The sequence below is a fragment of the Nematolebias whitei genome, chromosome 20 (genome assembly GCF_014905685.2).
Source record: "Nematolebias whitei isolate Nwh7 chromosome 20, NemWhi1, whole genome shotgun sequence".
In the NCBI taxonomy this organism is placed as follows: Eukaryota; Metazoa; Chordata; class Actinopteri; order Cyprinodontiformes; family Rivulidae; genus Nematolebias; species Nematolebias whitei.
The window spans coordinates 20,733,046-20,753,171 of record NC_056517.1 but is presented as its reverse complement, the minus strand read 5'-3'; the positions used below and the strand labels follow the sequence as shown (position 1 = coordinate 20,753,171).

The 20,126-nt window shown below is 38.2% G+C and overlaps 1 protein-coding gene across 1 annotated transcript in view; it reads left to right on the top strand.

Annotated features, from left to right (window-relative positions):
- Positions 1 to 20,126, top strand: part of sh3kbp1 (SH3-domain kinase binding protein 1) — a 102,170-nt gene that overhangs the window by 18,714 nt on the left and 63,330 nt on the right. The window contains exons 2-3 of the mRNA XM_037694436.1: positions 2,265 to 2,422; positions 16,954 to 17,068. Of these exons, the coding sequence (XP_037550364.1) occupies positions 2,265 to 2,422; positions 16,954 to 17,068 (273 nt within the window). The remainder of the gene's footprint in view (positions 1 to 2,264; positions 2,423 to 16,953; positions 17,069 to 20,126) is intronic.

The window sequence follows — 20,126 nt, the reverse complement described above, 5'->3', positions numbered from 1 at the left end:
TATATATATATATATACAGTATATATACAGTATGTAGGTGTGTGTGTGTGTTCAATACCCCCCACCCTCTGTAAAGATATACTGTACTGATGTTCATATGTTCATCGATGTGAATATAAAAACGATTAATCAAAATCAGTTAAATGTGCACGTTAGTGCTCTTTATTCAGAAAACCCACATGTAGTCACATCTACATTTCAGGATCTGGTTATCTGGTTACACAGATTAACTGTCAAATATGAATATTTCTATGTTTATTACCAAAGTAATAGTGTTACACACATTAGTAGTTGGAAACACTCAAAATAATACATATGTTGGTTTAGTGCTTTCCTATAACCTAAATATTTAAGGAGTAATCATTTTTAATAATCACGTTAAAACTTACAAATGTTGTGTTTGGTGCCTGTTTGTTTTCCAAATTTATTAGTTTGTGTGAATGACAGACATCAACTTAAAACACTTTGTAGAACGGTGCTTTATGAAGTTCAGTCCATTTCTTTCTATTAGTTGACCGGCAGATCTGCCACATTCAATATGGCGGATGCTCTGACGTACTGCTGCAGCAGGCCAGCCGGCACTGGTGGGAAGGCCCTGCATAGTGGTATTTTTAACCATTTAAAAGTTTGTGTTGCATTCAGTTACAACCTGTAAATTTAAATATCTACACTGAAATTGTAATTACTAAAAAAAAAAGAAAGAAAAGAAAGTTCAATATCAAATTCAGGTTTCCTCCCACAGATCAAAAACATGCATGTTAGACTGATTGGTAACTCCAAATTGTCCCTAGGTGTGAGTGAGAGAGTGAATGGTTGTTTGTCTCATTTGTCTATACACTGTGATGGACTGGAGACCTGTCCAGGATGTACCCCGCCTCTCACACAGTGTTGGCTGGATATAGGCACCATTAATCCCCGTGACCCAAAAAGGAAAAAGTGGGTAAAGATGGTGGATGGATGCACTGATAATTTTCAATATTAAATTTGTGGTTCATCATTTTGTTTTGGCAAGAGTGTTTTACGTTGGAAGCCCTTCCTGACACAACCCTCACCATTTACCCTGGCTTGGGACTGGCACAAAAGATACACTGGCTTGTGCTCCCTAGTGGATGGGTTTTTTTATTTTTAGAAATTTTGTTTAATAATTAATTTAGCAAACACAATAATGTCTAATTTATAGCACTGTGTTCATGGTAAAGACAGGTACAATGTGGACTAAATAAAGAAGCAGTTTGTGAAAATAGGAACAACACAACCAAAGGCAGAACATGGAAACACATGAGATGAAAATAGTTCAAGTTTTTAAATGTTCACATCTTGTGGGAACCCTCTTATAGTAGCCTTTAAGGCAGACTGTTAATGTAATTCTTAGTGGTTTGAGTGTTTCTTTTACTTCCACGTAAATCAATCAATAAAATCATCATCATCACATGCTCAAGGTCAAGGTTTTCTTTATTGTCTTTCACATCTCATGTGGTACACAGGGTCTCAGTTACAGCAAACAAAAGTATAAATTGTAAGGAAAAACAGTAGTAAAATCTAAGATATGAACTAAGAAATACGTTAAACTAAGAATATACTAAGCACTAATAGTACAAGAACAATACGCCGAACAACAGCAGCACGAACATGAGTCTGTGTGAGCAGATGAGTACTAATGAACACAGCAACATGAAAGAAATCAGCAGCATGAAATCAGCAGCATGGATAGTCAGCAGCACATATCAACAATCAAGTGGCATTACAGTGATTTTTTTCACAGTGATTATCCTGGTTAGAGATTCATGAGTCTAATAGCCTCAGGGTAGAAGCTGTTCCTCAGCCTGGTTGTTCTACACTTAATGCTCCTCAACCTCCGCTTGTTCTGAGCCTGGTTCTGCTGGACGGTTCTTCCTTTTCAAAGGGAGTTTTTTTCCTTTTCACTGTTGCCTTTGTGCTTGCTCAGGATGGGAAACTGCAACAAAGCCAAGATTCAATGAGTCAGCTGGCTTACTTAGATAGAGAACTTTACTAATTGGCTTTTCTATGTATGTGAATGTTTCTGTAAAGTGCCCTGAGACAACTTTGTTGTGATTTGGTGCTATATAAATAAACTGAATTGACTTGAATTGAACTGAACCTCCTGTCCGAGGGGAGTGAGGCAAAAAGTGTGTGTGCTGGGTGAGTGGGGTCCTTCATGATGCAGGTGGTGCAGAGAGACTTTTTGAACCATGTGGATTTTCTATGTTCAACTCTATGCTAACAATAACCCTCTCGTTTCCTAGTGGAGGCCGTGGTGGAGTTCGACTATGAGGCTCAGCAGGACGATGAGTTGACCCTGACAGTGGGTGATATCATCAAGAACATACGGCGGGATGATGGAGGCTGGTGGGAAGGCGAGTTGGGAGGACGCAGGGGGCTTTTCCCTGATAATTTTGTCCGAGTGAGTAAAGTTTTTTTTTTTCTCTTTTGTTGTGCCGACCCACAGAAGACGCTTCACAGACAGACAGCTGCAGATACAAACAGATAGTTGTGGCTTTCTTTGGTATTTTGTGTGACAGACGTTCAGTTTATTTTTTAGTGGCTCACAGATCTTTGACAAACAAACAAACAAATTTAAATTTTATATTTGTATGTTGTTTTCAGCCAGTTTTCTCTTTTGTACAGCACACATACTGTTTTATATCTACTTTGTAAGTAAAACATGCAAATGAAGGAAAATTACTTGTAAAACCATGTATTTTTTTTCTAAAGTGCATGTATTATAATGTAGAGCAGACGTGAATAGCTTAACATCTTCACACTCGTCAAACCATTCATATAGCCCTCTGACCCATTTTGAAAACAGCTGTTAGTGATTTTGATGTGTCCCCAGACTTAATATTAAAGGAATGTTTGTTACTTTTGAAAGTTACATGCATATAGTTACTCAGTTTTGAGTGGGGTTGTGTGAAAAACATGAGCAATCTTCCTGACCGCAGTGAGTTCTTAGTTTGGAGAAGCAGGAAGTGGGAAAGACCACAAACCAAACTACCATTTATCCATAATTAGGGCTCTTCATTGCAATCCAGTGGATGCTTATTTCCGTATTATTTTTATATTGTGACACTTATGCATTGGTATTTTATTTGTCACTATTTTCTTGACTGAAAAAAAAACCATCTGTTGCAGCATTGATCACTTGGCAAATGCTACTGGTCTAATTGTAAAATACCCAACAAAGTAAAAGGGTTGAAAAAGCAAAGAATATGAACACAAGCCTTTTTTTATCTTAAGTTAAAGTTCACGGTTCTTTATAGTCATTCACATCACATGTGGTACATGAGGTGGAACAAAATTGTGTACTCAAGGTCCCAGTTATCCAACAATAGCAAAAATATAAATTGTAAAAGCAACAGTACTAACAATCTAATATATAAACTAAGAAATATGCTAAACAATAGTGCAAAACAATACACTGAACTAAAGTAATGCAAGACATGTTATCTAAAGTAAGACATAAGCACTGACAGTGTCGACTCATCAGTTAAATGCAATTCAGTTTATTTATATAGCGCCAAGTCAAAACAGAAGTCATCTCAGGACACTGAACTGAAATATTCATATATATAAAAATAAGTTTATAACTTTATTTATCTGAGGAGCAGACTGCTTCTCCATCACAAAACTCTCATCTTGAGCAAGCATGAAGGCGACAGTGGAAAGAAAAAACTCCCTCATGAAGAAAAGACCTCCAGCAGAACCAGGCTCAGGACATGTGGCCATCTGCTTTGACCGGCTGGGTTTGGTAGGAACAAATACACAATAGCAGCTGAAGAATCACATGTTAAGATAGAAATAATATCATATGAAAACTATTTAATTTTAACAATTCATTTAAGGAAATCAGGTCAATTTGTTCTCCAGTAGTTTAAGCTTAAGACATCATGACAAGCCAACCCTAACTATAGGATTTATCAAAAAGGAAAGTCTTAAGCCCAGTCTTAAAACTGGATAATGTCAAAATGCCTCACAGACAGAAACTGGAAGTTGGTTCCACAAGAGAGGAGCCTGAAAACTGACAGATCTTCCTCGCATTCTGTTAGGATTTGTGGTCGGAGCGAACCCAGAGTGCAGAACAGGGACTCAACTCGGCAGATATACAAAAATAGGTCTTTAATGATAAATAAAAAGTACAAAATAAATATGCTGACGGGGCAGCAAAACTTACATAAACAAGGAGGGAGGCACGGGGAACTCAGGAGACACGAGGAACTCGAGGAACCAGGAAGAAAAGGAGAGACTCAGGAGACTCAAGGAAGCACACCCAACGAAGAACGACCCGACAAAGGACAAGACAGAATAGGACTGCTTAAATACTTGGGGAAGACGAGACATGATGACAAACAGCTGGGACGAGACACAGGTGGCAACAATGGAACTAATGAGGGAGCACGAGGGAAACAGACAAACCGGGCCACAGAAAACTAACATCCTTACACATTCTGCTTTTGGAAACTCTAGGAACCGCGAGTAAGCCTGCAGTCTGAGAGCGAAGTCAGGAAGGGCATCTGATGTAAAAATAATCGGCAAGTATTCGTGCGACTGAGTTCGCTGTGGTGACCCCTAAAAAAGGGAGCAGCCGAAAAAGAACAAAAAATAAATAAAAATCCTACCTGAGAGAACTGACTGGGACAGTAAGATACTTCAAAAATACTTCACAAAATCAAACTTAAATAAATAATAATAATAATTAAATAAATGAGCAAAACTTCTAACAAGGAGTAATTTTTTTGTGCTTGTCATTTAGTAAAGTACATTACCAACAAAAATTTGTGCTTAAACCAATAAAACAATAAAAGTTGTGCTTTATGTTGCACAGACTTGAAAAATAAATGATAAAAAAAAATTCTAATAAACTAGGGGACTGACTTCAGTTTAGCTTATATCTTGTGGAATCTCAAAGCACATTTTGGTGACCAGGTGACATAAAAAAATAATAATAAAAATAAAAAACTAGAATTTGTACTTAGTTTGCACATGGAATTTAGTTACATTTCTTAAATTTGTCCATATTTATTTGCAGTTTGTTCATACTCCAAAGCATCCCAAAGCAGTTTGTTCCATTTTTGCACCCAAAATGCCAGATTCTCTATTTAGTCTCTAGTCAGTCAGTTTTGTTTTATATGTAGCCAATTCCTTTCAAAGTTGTTTCCCATTTTTTGAAAAAAAAAAAAAAAAAAAAAAAAACGTGAAAAGAAGAGAAAATTAAATTGAGAAGTTTTGAGATGGGTATCAGACAACTGTCACTATTTTAACAGACAATTTGTCTTGCTAATTTTCCAACATATTAAACGTTCCAGCTTCTTCCTCCGTGTTCTGAGACATGTTTTAGACCCTCTTGCAAATGTCTTTCTGAATTTGTTGCTGACAGTGAGACAGCAGCTTAAGGGTATTTTCAACCTTATGACTCGGTTCAAATCCTGTTTTATTATAATTTGTTCTGTCTGTGTAGGTGATTAGTGCATGAATCAAACCAGGTGATTGTGTTCCTAATCCTGACCACATAGTTGTTCAGCCAACACCTTAATGCAATTTGAAAAACACACAGAGAGAAAAACCTACAAAGCAAGAATAATGGAAAGTAGAATTTAAGAATTTATTTTTTATTTGTTGATACATTGCTTAAAATAGCTGCAGCTAGTGAATGAGAGACTCTTCAGCATGTCAAAAACATAAATGTAATTTTTACTTTTTATTTTAATGTACCACCTGGGAGTGTTATGTTAAAATTCTTCTTTAGACAATGTTGTTTCATGCAACTTTAATACCTGAGTCTGAGTTTACTTATTTTATTCCTTTTTTTTTTTTTTTCAGCAACAGTTTTGTCAGAATTTGGAAAATGAACTTGTTTTAGGAAATAAACAAATTTAAAGACCCTTTTCAGAGGTCAAGTACAAACTTGTAACAAAATGTGAAATAACATAAAGCGTTGCTTTTTTTAACCTTGTTAAAAACATGTTGTCCTTTGACATGTTTTCATGCTTCATTCTCTTCAGTGTTTAAAAAAATACTTCTATTAAATCAGCCATTGACATAAATAGTTACTGCAAGCAGAGAGCATCAGAATAACCAAGAAACACATTTAACCATGAGAGGGTTTCAGTTTCTGTCATGTTTGTCATTGTCACGTTACCTACTACTGTAAAGCAATGTTTTTATGTTCATTAAAAATAGACTAAATTTGTTCTGTTTGCCAGTGAGCTCCAGGATTGATTTTACTGGTAAAATGCATTAAAATTTAATGGTAGTGTCTTGCTAAACCCATGTTTTTTTTCTCTTCTTTAACTTAATCTCCATTCATATAAAAAGCTGAATTTGTAGGAATTAATTTTTGTTTTTACTGTAAATATACCACTAATGATGCAAATGTTAGCATAAACATATAATTCTTTCTTTATTTTTCAAAGCAATTATATTTTTTTAAGTGGGGTCTGATAAAATGTTTTAACTTTTGTAGATAGCTTTTGAAACGGCCTTGGTAAAAGATTAGTCCAAACGCCTTTGACAAGATAATCTGAGCAGGGATAAGACCAAAGTGGGTCGCTGCTGTTTTAAAACAAATTCAACCTCAAAACTTTCATAGCAGTTCATGCATATTCTATTTTATGATCCCTTCGACTGCCATCAGTTTCATCTTACACCGTTATTTTTATAAATTTATGTTATTTTTGCAAGCGAAAGCAGCAGGGCAGCTAGCTGTAGCACTTCTCTTATGGCACTTCCAGCAGGAATATATTATTTGATGAGCTAACGGGCTAGCTGTTAGCTCATGATGAAACTATTTAAAGAGGTATAGATATTAATCTATTTCAAGTTTTCAGTAAAACCCCACTTTGAACGATTTGAGGTTAACTATTCTTCCATGTGATCTGGACCTACAGATTCTCTTTATTTTTTCCTAGTAATTTCAGAATTGTAGTGATTTGCTGCCTGTGAATTCAAATCTGATAAAATTAAAAATAAAAACAATAAGGTATCTCATCTAATTTCAAAATGCTCTATCAAGTTTCAAGGTTCTTTATTGTCATTTGCATCACATGTGGTACATGAGGTGGAACAAAATTGTGTACTCAAGTTCCCAGTTACACCCAAAATAGCAAAAATATAAAGTATAAAAAAGAAACAGTATACAAGGATCTAAGATATATGCTAAACACTAATAGTGTAAAATAATATGGTGTATTAAGCAGCAGCCTGAACATGAGTCTGTTGTGAGCAGGTGGGTGTGAATACAGCAGCTTAAAGGCAAGAAATCAGCAGCATGGATAATCAGCACCACAGATAAAGTGCATATCTCCAATTTAAAGTGGCATTACAGTGATGTTCCTGGTTAGGGATTTATGAGTCTAACAGCTTCAGGGTAGAAGCTGTTCCTCAGTCTAGTGGTTCTACAGTTAATGCTCTGCAACTTCCTGCCTGAGGGAAGTGGGGAAAAAAGTGTGTGTGTTGCGTAAGCTGGGTCCTTCATGATACAGGTGGCCCTCTTCTTGCTTGATTCTTGGTGGAAGGCAGACGCATCCTCCTCTGCTCCGTCCCTGCTTTGTTCTTTTGTCTTGTGAACCTCTTAAAGAGCCTCTTTTTTGCATACCTTCTGAATTTTTAATGATGGATTTGATCAGCTGGTCTCTCAACAAAATTGATCAATTTTTCTGTACAGGTAGTCAGGGTGAAGGAGAACCCTCTTACCTCAACAGAATTGTTCTAGAATTGCACCGCTCAATGTAGCTGCATGTTGGAGTAGCTCTGTTACTTTCATTCTGAAATTTTGCTTTTAGAAACTTTAATTCCTCTTTTGCTGGATGTAAAGCACATTTTTTGGATTATTGTTTCCTCTGGTATCAGATGCTGTGCAGCTGGAATGATTTTTACTGAAATTATTTTAGTTTTGGAAATTTGTTGTGATGTGCAACCATGGCAACAAAGCAGTTTTCTACAACCAACAGCAGCTGATTAACATCGCAAAAGCTCAAATAATATCTCAATTACAGCCGCAAATCTCAAATGAGTTGAAAGGATGTTCTGTGGTCACATTCTTATCTACCTGCCAGCTGTGCTCAAGTGCCTGACCACTGAGATCCTGGAACTAGCAAGAAACACGGCTCATGACAGCGGAAGGACAGGATCTTCCCTCGGAACCTACAGTTGGCTGTCTGCAGTGACGAGGAGCTCGGCGGACTGCTGGGATGAGTGGCCATCGCACTGGGAGGAGTTCTGCCCAGCATTCGGATGGTCGTATAGCCCGGGGGAACTGACCAAATAACCCCTTCTCGAACCGAGAGGCCAGCCGAGTCTGGGTGGACGGATCGGACAACATCTGCAGCCAGTTTCTTGGGATTCACTGTGGGATGGACCTTTACAAGAGATCCTTCCTGTCTACAGCCATCAGTTATCTATAACATCTCTTAATGAAATAAGAATAACGAGTTACAACAACAAAATAATTTCCCTTTGCAATTAATAAAGTATTTTTGAATTGAATTGAATTGAAACATAATTTCATGTATGATAACTGGATTCTGCTGTTTGGAGCTGGTGGAAATCTGGATTGTCAACAAATTCAGAAACATCAGCAGCTGTTTAAGTTGCCTGGAATGTGGAGAATGTGCCGGGCTTGGCAGCACTCAGACTCTGTATGAACTATATGTGGTGCTGTATCGAAGCTGAGCTGGCTGATCCTTATCGGGACTGTGGAACTTTCTGGCAGTGTCCACTGACAGCTGGAAGGAATAAATTCTGGAGAAGTTGCAAGCTCAACTTCAGTGTAAGTAATCAAATTTGGCTGTTTGGAGTCACCATGAGAGAATGTACTAGCGAGACTGTAAGGTAGACACCACAATTTACGAGTTTGGTCTGACCCAAAACAATGTTGATATCTGAATCTGGACCTGGTCTTGGAAGGTGGACTATCTCAATTCCTCCTTGGATGTTATTGAAACAAAGACACTCTCCCCCCCCCCCCCCCCCCCACACACACACACACCCTCCTTTCCTCATGGTCGTGGACCTGTGACAGAGCTCAACTGAGCTGGCTGATAAACAAACATCTCTTATCAGGACTATGACTAGGGGGAGGCTCTGGACTATGCTGTTCTATGACCTTCCCTCAAATTCAATGCAGTGTGTACCATAAAGGAGATGGCATCCTCTGTTGATCGATTCTTGCGATATGCATACTGGTGAGGGTCCTCGTTGATGTCGATGGTAGCTTTGATTTGAGCAATGACCAGTCTTTCAAACATTTAGAAACTATCGGAGTGAGTGCTACTGGCCAGTAGTCTTTCAGACCAGTCACTGCAGAGCTTTAAGGAACCGGGCTGATGGCAGTGGTCTTCAGGCAGGTGGAAACAGTTGCCAGGGTGAGGGAGAAGTTAAAGACATCAGCCAGCACCTCACAGAGCTGATCGGCATAGTCACTCAGCCCATGTTGTCTGGGCCAGTGGCTTTGTGAGGATTAATCCTCCTGATGGTCCTCCTTACTTCTGCTGAGGTCACGCTGTGGAACTCCTCTTGAGGTAATGATTTGAGTCAGGTGCTGGGTGGTCTGTTTGGGTCTTCAAAGCGTGCATAGACCCTATTAAGAGAATTAGGCAGTGATGGGTCCCTAGGACATAGTGCACCTCTGCTTTTATAGTCCGTTATGCACTTAATGCCCTTCCACATGCTCCGTGGGTCCTGTGAGGAGAAATGTCCCTGGATCTTCTGTGCATATGTTTCTTTGGTGCTCGTAATACCAGCAGCTAGCTCTTTCCTTGTCCTTCCCATTTCCTGTGAGTTGCCAGAAACTGAAGGCAGTGTCCCTGGCTTCCAGCAAGGTATGGACCTCTGCATTCAGCCATGGTTTCTGGTTCAGGTAGCACATCATAGTCCTGGTGGTGGTGACATCTTCAAAACACCTGCTGATGTATCCGAGGACAACAGATGTGTAATCCTCCAGATTCCGCTCTCCCTTAGTTACAGCGGCCTCCTTGAACATCTGCCACTCTGTGCATGCAAAGCAGTCCTCCAGTACAGAGTCACTGTTGCTGGGCCACACAGTGATGGTCTTCTGTGTGGGTCTGGACCATCCCAGCGGGGCGTGTTAGACAGGGGCCAGAAAAATGGGGATGTGGTGTGTGGTGCGGCTCTATATGCGTCTCGTATGTTGGTATAAACACGGGGTAGTGTGTTATTTCCTCGTGTTGATATTGCTGATAGAATCTTGGCAGAGTGTCTTTCAGGTTTACGTGGTTAAAGTCCCCAGCCACCACGTAAAAAGCATCCAGATGCTTGTTTTCAAGCGAGCTGATGTTGTCATTTAGCTCCCTCAGTGTGTCTTTAGGAGCACTTTAAAGAAAGTGACAGTTACATGCAACCACATAAGAATATTGCTCCTTGTATTCACTCATATTTCACATACAAGGGACTCCAGAATAAAACTGTTTGCAGATATATTCATTTTAGGAGCTTACTAGCCTTCAGCTGTCAGTCTCAAGCAAAGTGTTGGCTGCAGAAACTGAGCAATCTCTCATTTTTCACTACTTGACAAATCTGACTTATTTTAAGTACAACCAGTACCAATTAAAGAGGCAGTTTGCCATATTGTGCAGTCCACTCGATAAAACAAAAGCTTCATAAATTGTGTCGGTATATTTTGATCATATTTCACAACAGTCTTCTTAAAGGTTGTAATTAAAAAAAATGCTAATACTGTTCAGTTGTTTTGAGACTTTTCTGTTTTTATTTGCAGCAAAATGATATTTGAGGGTATTTTGACCGGGTTTTAGACAAAGCAGTCCATTTTTTCCTTTTTTCATCGAATTAAGTGCTTGTGAGAACTCAGTTTCAGACAGACAGCTCAGAGGAACCTAGGCAAAGATATGTGACTCAGGGGTGGATCAGTCCCGTGAAGAATCATCTGCTTTGTAAATTACTGAAACAGTAAGTGTGTAGCAACGAGAATAGGGAAGTGTCTTCAGTCTCAACAGGAGAAGTTGAACAGAACCACAATCTGAGGGACACAACACATTTTGACAAGAGGACCGCCTTTTGTCAGGTTGTTTGCCGACCAGCCAGGCTGCATTTGTGCTGACTGAATGTCACAGCAGAGTCAGACAATGGGTGTGTGACAGAGAAAAGAGGCAGAGGGAAGCAGTGAGTAACGCTGTAATCCCAGACTGGTTTGTCATAAGACTGCAGTGATGGGAATCACTTTGCAGGGCTGATGAATGTGTGGGTTTGTAGGAAGTGGGGGATGTGGTCGAGAACACAGTTTCAAGAAGCTGCTCAACGTGATAGCATGCATGTAGCCCTGTCCAGCTACAACAGGAACTGATAATGTCACTGATAGAAGAGGTGTTTGTCTCCTACATATAGAAGAGAGAAGCATCAGCTGACTACAAACAGCCTTAATGTAATCAGTTAAGTCATTTATCTCAGAAGCTGCTTCAGATTCCTTTTGATCACAAGCATCAACCTCCAATTTGACATGCATTTGCCAGTTTGTGACATTTTTGCGAAAACCTTTATCAGTAAAAATCAGCGACTCGATCAACAAGCTACACACCCATGTCTTAAAACCACATAAGTCACAGGGGAAATGCTCAGTGTGTTCACTTCTTTTAAGTATTTATATTTACCGCACAAGCAGTTATCAAATGCTGCTCTTCAGAATTTTTTTTTAAATAACTTTTATTTATTTTTACAATTAAGTTTATGAAAATATTTCAAAGCTGAGCTGGCTATTTGCTCAATTTTTGCTAAATGAATAAGTAATGTATCTGCTTATTAGTACTAGTCTCTTTAAACAACTTGAAAATGGGTGAATTTCTCATTATTGTTCCAACAGTGTGTTAGCTGAACATCCTGTTTATGTAAACGACTGTAGGCTCCTTTTCTTAGATAAGCTGTGGTTATTAACATATTGTCTGATAAGAAAAGTTGTGCATGTGAAGGCGGCCTCAGATTTTAGTTTAAAAACTTGAGCTTTTTTATTAAAAACAATCTTTGTCAAAGTATTTCTATTTATGTATTGTTAATCTGATGGCTTTATTGTGTGAATGTTTATGAAACATTCACACTATTGTGATCCATTTTTCTTCCATATGTTTTTCCACATCTTTTTCGTTCCACAATTTTTGTGCTATTTCAACAAATCATATCAAAATGTTCAGCTCTTTCAAGATAATCTTGCTATGACTTTTGGTATTGGTGCAACTTTAGCTTTTTCAAACATTTAGCCTTTTCTGCCATTATTTTCCTGATAGAAAATGATTTGAGATCATTTTACATCCTTCATATCTTTAGATCTATTTACAACCTTTTACTGCTCCTTTCACATTTTGTTCTGATTCAGCTTTTTCAGCTACTTTCAGCTGTTTTTTCAGCTGTTTTGTGATCCTTTTTTATTATTTCTGCATGCTAACTACAACATTGTTGTGCTTTTCTTAACTTATTTTTGCTAATTTCAGCTTGTTATGCTCCTTTCAGCTTATTTCTGTGTTTCTTATTTGTCTGTTTCAACTACTATTTAGCTGTTTTATGCTAATTTTAGTTTTTTTCAGCTAATTCCATGTTTTGCCTCATTTCAACTTTTTCAGCCTAAATCCGCAAAAACCTGCTCTCTCCACTTCCTTCTGTTGATTTAAGCTTCTTTCCGAAATTTTTTATCAAATTTTTGGCTCTTTTTCTTTTACTTTTTTTTTCTAAGTTCAGCGTTTTTCAAATAATATCCACTTTTTAGTGCTCTTTTCTGCTTCTTTCAGTTTAATTGGACAAACTTTTTTTGCTTTCTTCTGCTAATTTAAGCTTGTTCTACCTTTTCAGCTACTTTTTAAAAACATTTTCTGCTGATTTCAACTGTCTCCAGATAAATTCAAGTTTTGTGGTAATTTCTGTTGCTTTCAGCCTAATTACATTCTTTCTGCTAATTTCAGCATCTTTCAGCTTTTTTTCCTGCTAGTTTAATCGTTTTCTGCTTTTTCAGCTACTTTTTAGCCGTTTTGTGCTAAATTTAACTTTTTAAAATAATTCCAATTTTTTTTAGCTCATTTCAGCTTCTTCCACTTCCTCCTGGTAGTTTAAGGTTCTTTCTGCCTTTTCAGCTACTTTTCAGCTATTTTTACTAATTTCAGTTTTTTTTTAGCTAATTTCCTAATTTTTGAGATCATTTCTGCTTATTTAAATCTAAGCAAATATGTGTTCTTTCTGCCTTTTTCTGCTAACTTCGGCCTTCTTCAATTTCAGCTACATTTCAGCATATTTTTAGCTAATTTCAGCTGTTCTCAACAAGTTCTTCTGCAATAAGCATTCATTTTTGCAGGAAAAGCAATGTCTCTAGTTTGTAATGTTTTATTTAACCTTTATTTTACCATTCAAGAAGTTAAGGAAGTTTCTTATTTATAGTTGTGGGGGGCGACTGTGGCTGAGTGGTTAGAGCAGTTGTCCTCCAATGCAAGAGTTGGGGGTTCGAATCCACCAGCAGTCACATGCCAAAGTGTCCATGGGCAAGACACTGAACCCCTCATCGCCTCCAGTGTGTGTCCCATTGGTGTATGAATGTGATCTAAAAGCTCTGATTAGTCTCATTAGAATGATTTGTTCAATTAGCTTTGTAGAGATCTAGTAGTGCTGTATGAATGGGTAAATGAGGCACAGATTGTGTTGTAAAGCGCTTTGAGTATCTTGAAATAAGATAGAAAGGCGCTATATAAGTATAGTCCATTTGCCATTTACCATTAATAGTGTTGGCCTATTCAAAAATGATCGTGGTTTAAAAATGTAGTGGTAATAGATCGAAGGTGAAGTAAAGGTTTATATAAAACTGTTTACTTCAATGATTGATACTTTTGAGAATGGAAACTAGCTGTTAGCTCATCTAAAACTAAAACTCGTTCCTACAAACTGACTTGATTCAAATAAAATAAATAATTATGATACATAAACTTTCCACATAATCTCACCTTAAAAAAAATGTGAACTACGTAATATGTATGAACAGTTCATGCAAAGTAGTGGGAACGAGTCAACCAGCTGCAAGGTGAAATCATAGGCATTTTAAATTTATTCAGAAATTATCAGGGTTTGAGAAAGTAGTGTTAATATGTTTTTTAAATAATTTTCACGAACACAACTCACTCAGTGGTTATGCATTCTTGTGCATGTTTTGGTGAATTTAAACAGTTTATCAAGGAAAATGCAGCTTTAAGTTAAACGGAGGTTGTGCACAAAAGCAGGATTTAATTAAAAAGAGAGGAAATAATAATTTGTGTCACTGTCAAAACAAGATGCGTTTTGTGTTGCACAAGCAAAAGCCATGTTTTCCCAGTCCTTGACTCTGTCAGAATGTTTCCAGGACTCTTGTACAGTGGGCACAGTTTACTGCTTCGCTGTCCTGTTTAGCAATGTAGAGAAAAGGTCAGCGATCTAAGGGACACACAGAGCGATGTTTAGCATTTAAAGCAGCAAAGTGTAAACCGCATAGTTGCCGTCAGGCTTTTGACAAACACAAACACAATGACTGAACACAGTGTGCATAATCCAGGTGTTTCCTGTTCAGATACTGTGAATCACAGTCTTTTCCTCTTCTCTTTTCAGCTGGGTTTCCTTTAACGCGCGGTTACCTCCATAACCCTGCAGGAATTGTTTGAATGTCGTCCATGTTGCAGCCAAGAGCTGTGATATTATTACTTTTGTGTTTTTTTCTGATTTCCACATACAATATTAATTATTTAAACTCGGGCAGTCCTGCTTTCTCTCTGCAGAGTCAATGCAGTAGCAACGTTAGCTTCTTTAGACTACACAGTGCAATGTGATGCACAGTTAGCTTTTAATCTGACCTCTATCATCAGAGATTATAGGGACGCCTTAGAAATAGCTGACAGGTGCTGCCAGTCAGGTGCCTCATTACAGCCTGATTGGCAGCACCTGGGACACGAAAAGCTCAAATCAAGAGGCAAAAACAGAAGAAGCTGTTTGTTCATTCAACCTTTATTTATACAGGTTAATCCCATTAAGCCTCTACGACTCATTTCCAAGACCTGATTTTAACAAAGAGTGATGACAACAGTAACAACAACGACAACAATAGACAGTCATAAAAGAGACATACAGATTTTTTTTTTTTACAAATTAAAATAAGATGGCAAAAAATTATTGTAATTTATTATTTATTATTATTATCATTTATTTATTATTTATTATCACATCACATGGCACATGAGGTGGAACGAAATTGTGTACTCAAAGTCCCATTTACACCCAAAAATTGCAATAATATGAAAAATGAAAAAGAAACCATATACGAGGATCTAAGCTCTACGCTAAACAATAATAATATAATATAATACAGTGTATTAAACAGCAGCCTGAACATCTGTTGTGAGCAGATGAATACAGCAGCTTAAAGGCAAGAAATCAGCAGCATGGATAATCAGCAGCAAATAATGACCCAAACACAAATCAACTTACACAAGTTATTTTATAAAATAAAGTGTACAGCATGTACTGAAACATTTAATTGTGAACTTTAGGGGATGTCAGGTTTTATTCAGTGAATCGCTTTCTCAGATTTTGAATTTTAGCAGAGTGGGTGGTGGCTCAGTTGGTAGAGATCTTGTCCCTCAACAAGAAGGTTGCCAGCTCAAATCCTGGCCTGGGACCCCTCTGGGTGGAGTTTGCATGTTCTTTCCGTGCATGCGTGTGGTACTCCAGTTTCCTCCCACAGACCAAAAATATGCATGTTAGGCTGATTGGCAACTCTGAATGGTCTCTAGGTGTGAGTGAGAGAGTGAATGGTTGTTTGTCTCGTTTGTCTCTATGTGTCCCTGTGATGGACTGGAGACCTGTCCAGGGTGTCCCCTGCCTCTCACATAGTGATAGCCAGATTTGGACACCAGTGACTGCTGTAATCCGAAAAGGAAGAAGCAGATAAAGGTAATGGATGGATGGTTCAAGCCTTTGGAGCTGACTAACCAGAGAACACTGAGTTTTATTTTTATTTTATTTTAATTTTCAGGGGCAGCCATTATAGACTTTTATTTTTATAGAAAACACTATTTGACAGTTAGTCTTGAATATCATTACAGGTGAGCGCTGTGAACGAAAACAACAACAAAACAAGCTAACGTGGTGATTTTTATTCTGAAAATAAAAATAATGTAGTAGACAGTTTCTGTTCAGTCCTTCAAGTCTTAATTGTCCACGTCTTTGTTGGAAGATGAGCACAGGAACCATATGTTGGATTATAATTGGCTTTTTAACCATGGGAAGCCTGAGTGGCTTCAAAGCAACAGAACATGTGGTTTGCAGATTCACAAAGACGAAGCTCTGCTGACCTCAGCGTTCCATTTTTACCCCGGTCCAAAAATGTCTTTTGGCCTAAAATAATCATTAGTCATTAATAAAAATAAACATTTTTAGGTCTTAGAGGCTCATTAAGGCCTTAACCAGGCGATTCACAGTCTGAGCGTATGAAGGGTGAATCAGTGTAGCCGGGCCCGTCTGCTTCACCGAGCTGCGTTTGCCACAGGCCAGAGCTTATGAAACAGCGTCATGATGAATGTGGTGGGAAGATGTGAACTATTGTGTGTTTGTTTCTTGGAACTCTGGGGATGAAGGTGCGTGCATCTCTCTGTGTTCTCTGGGTTTCTTGATCAGTTTCTCATGCCGTCTTGTGATTTGTTATGTGAATGAAAGTCACATGGGTGGAGATCAAGGCTGCAGCTGTGAGCCAAAGTTACCAAGGTTGGTGACGTCTGTTTAGATGCAACAAACAAAACATCGCGGCTAAAGTTTGCAGCTATATCGCTCTGTCCTCCAATAAATCCCAGCTGGTTTCATTCTCACCTCATTTCTTTTCATTCTCACTTGAGTCTGTTGTTTTCTACTCCTCCCACAGCTCTTCTTCACCTCCACTTTCAAACTTGTTTACACTTTTCCTTCTGCCTTTCTCTGCAGGAAATAAAGAAAGAAGGGAAGAGGGCTGGAGGACAGGCGGGCATGCTCAAGTCTGAACTTTCCAACGGCAGGGCCAGCCCTGTGTCAGAGCCCATCGTCCGATCCAGCAAGAAAGGTACTCAGACCTGTCGCTCGCAGTCACATGTTGGACTAAACTGTGATCAGTGGGTAACCTGAAGTCTTCCGGCTCACACTCAGATCCTATTAGTCAAAGGAAGGATTTGGGTCAAGTGTTGTTCACCATTCTGCTGCTGACAGACACTAAGCAAGCACTGAATGCTCAAGGTTTGACTCGGGTCAGAAGTGTAATTATTATTAATTAGCAGTGTTTATGTGTCAAGCTTCTGCAAAATGAAACTGTAACATGTAAAGAATAAGTATGCAAAATGAATTTAATAACGCTCGTTAGTACTTTGATGAATTGATTATGTCAGACGCATGCTTTTTTTTTTCTGACTTCCCCTCAGCGAAGACGGTCACTCTTCTTCCCTCTCCTGCTTTGCTCTTTGTCTTATGAACCTTTTTTGGAGCCCCATTTTGCATATCTTTCAAATTGTAAACTATGGATTTGTTCAGCTGGTCTCTCAGCGCAATTTATCAAATTGTCTCAACAAGAAGACAGGCTGAAGGAGAACCCTCTTACCTCGGAAACATAATTGGATTTATGATAACTGGGTTCTGCTTTTTGGAGTCGGTGGGAATCTGTATTATCGACAAAATGTGGAAACATCAGCAGCTGTTTAAGCTGTCTGGAATGTATGTGTCGGGCTTGGCAACACTCATACTCTGTGCGAACTATCTGTGGACCTGCATCAGAGCTGAGCAGGCAGGCCTGTTGAACTTCTGTCAGTGTTCATGGACAGTTGAAAGGAATAGATCTTGGAGAAGTTGTGAACCTGAATTTGGTGTAAGTAATCAAAATTTGGCTGTTTGGAGTCACCATGAGATGTATTATTGAGACTGTAAAGGCAGACACGGAAATGAACGAGCTCTGCCTGACCCAAAACAATGATGAAATCTGAATCTGGCTCTGGCCTCGGAAGGCTGACTATCTCAATTTCTCCTTGAATGTTATGGAAACACTCTGCTCCTGCCCTGACCCTATCAGACTTGTACTGGCTGATAGACACTGTAACATCTTTATCAGGACTATGGAAACCATCAGGAAGCGTTCATGGACAATCTCACCGTCTTGTCGTCCCCCTATATGTTGCTTTTGTACTGAGGTAGATTTTTTTGCTTCCTTACACTGTGCCCGGTGTCAAGGACATGGTATGAGGAATCTTTTTAATACATTGTCTCCTCATGTTTTCTTCCCCTTTTCTTATCTAAGCGATAAGGGCAGTGCTTCAGCCCTGATGCACTTCCGTCTACCCTTCGAACGGCTGTTCGGAGCGTAATTTTGTTGTACTTAACTGTACAAATGATAATAAAGCTGATTCTGATTTTGATTCTGATGTAAAGACCTATAAGGAAATATCCACACATTACACTCACAGTACTACTTATATACTGTACATCAAATCAACTACTAAGTACTTAACAAACATATTTTCAGACAAAAATACAAAATGACTTTTAAAAAATCCAACGCAAAATCTAAATGATACGAACCACAATCACAAAAAGGCAAAAATTTAAATGCAAAGTTGCTATGAAGATGTATTTATGGGAATAAATGAAAAAAGAAAAGTAACTTCTAAGGCACATGAGAAACACTTTAAAATTGACTGAAAAACGGAATAAAAATGTATTTAAAAAAATAATGAAAATATTTAAATTCTATTCAAATTAAATTCAGAAAATTATATAATTAAAATTGAATGAAATGAAAATTGAAAATTATATATATATATATATATATATATATATATATATTAATAAATTTTGATTCAAAATGACACTAAAGTCGTTTTCACACTAGATAGTCCGGTAGACTCGGTTCGGTTCGGGACCAATATTCATGAACTTTTGTTTACATTTGAGCTGGTGCGTTTGCATTCACACTGCACTGTGCAGTCTAGTCAACCTGTTGAACCAACCTATTCCCCCGCTCGCCTGTGGGGGCGCTGCACCAAGAACTACTGAAAGAAACGACACAAAAACCTCTGAAGACATGTCTTCTTCTTCTTCTGTAAATAAAAATAAAAACGAAGTGGCATCAAGTTTTAGCAGTTTTAGGAGTTATAGTTTGTCATTTTTCAAAAATGGACTTAGCATGAGCAGAAGATGAGACAGAAGACCATGGAGAATATTGATTTTCACACAAGGCAGCTGACGGCTCCATATAAGGTCAGAGCAATGTGTGTTTGTTTACCCTGCAGAGCGGTCCGGTCTGTTTACATTCACACTGTACTGAACCACGCTGGAGTTCGCTTCTACCGGACCGAGACCTAGGTTTTAGCTCGGGCCAGAGTTCACCTTTTTGTTCCGTAACAGAGTTCGATGGTGCATTCACACCTCCCTAAACGAACCGGACTTTCAAGGAAAACCAGCTAGAGTTCGATTAAAGCGGACTAAACAGGGCTAGTGTGAATGCACCCTAAAACTCACTGAATTTTGCAAGTTAATAAACATTTAGATGCATTTTTAAAATAATGAGACATAAAACAACCACAAGGACTTAAAATCACAAACAACAAATAGCAAATAAAGCATCTAAACCAGAACAAGTTAATAATATCAAACAACTACTTGGAGAAAACAAAAAAGAGATTCAAAATGGCATCACAAACAAAGTCTCTGATAAAATAGGCGAGAACTGACCTTTAATAAAATCAAAACTGTTGAGAAATAAGCTGAGCAGGAATAGATGCCCCCCCCCCCCCCCCCAAAGAAGGTGCAAAATGACCACAATTGCACATGGTATACAAAATAAACAAACCTGCACAAAAACATACAAAAAAAAAAAAAGCTGAATCCTGTTTTAAATCAGGGTGTTTCATTCAAATAGTATAAATCTATATTATTTACTAAGCAAATAAATTATATAATAATAAAAAAAGGTAAACTAAAAAAGCGAATACAAATTTTAATATATTTTTGTATTTTCTGAATGCAATGGTCAAAAACGTTTCACATGCTGCACACTGTTATTAAAGTGTGACACCTAGTGGACAGAGGTTGAAACTGCAGGCTCTGATTGACAGGAGTCGAGTTGAGTGGAGGACAAA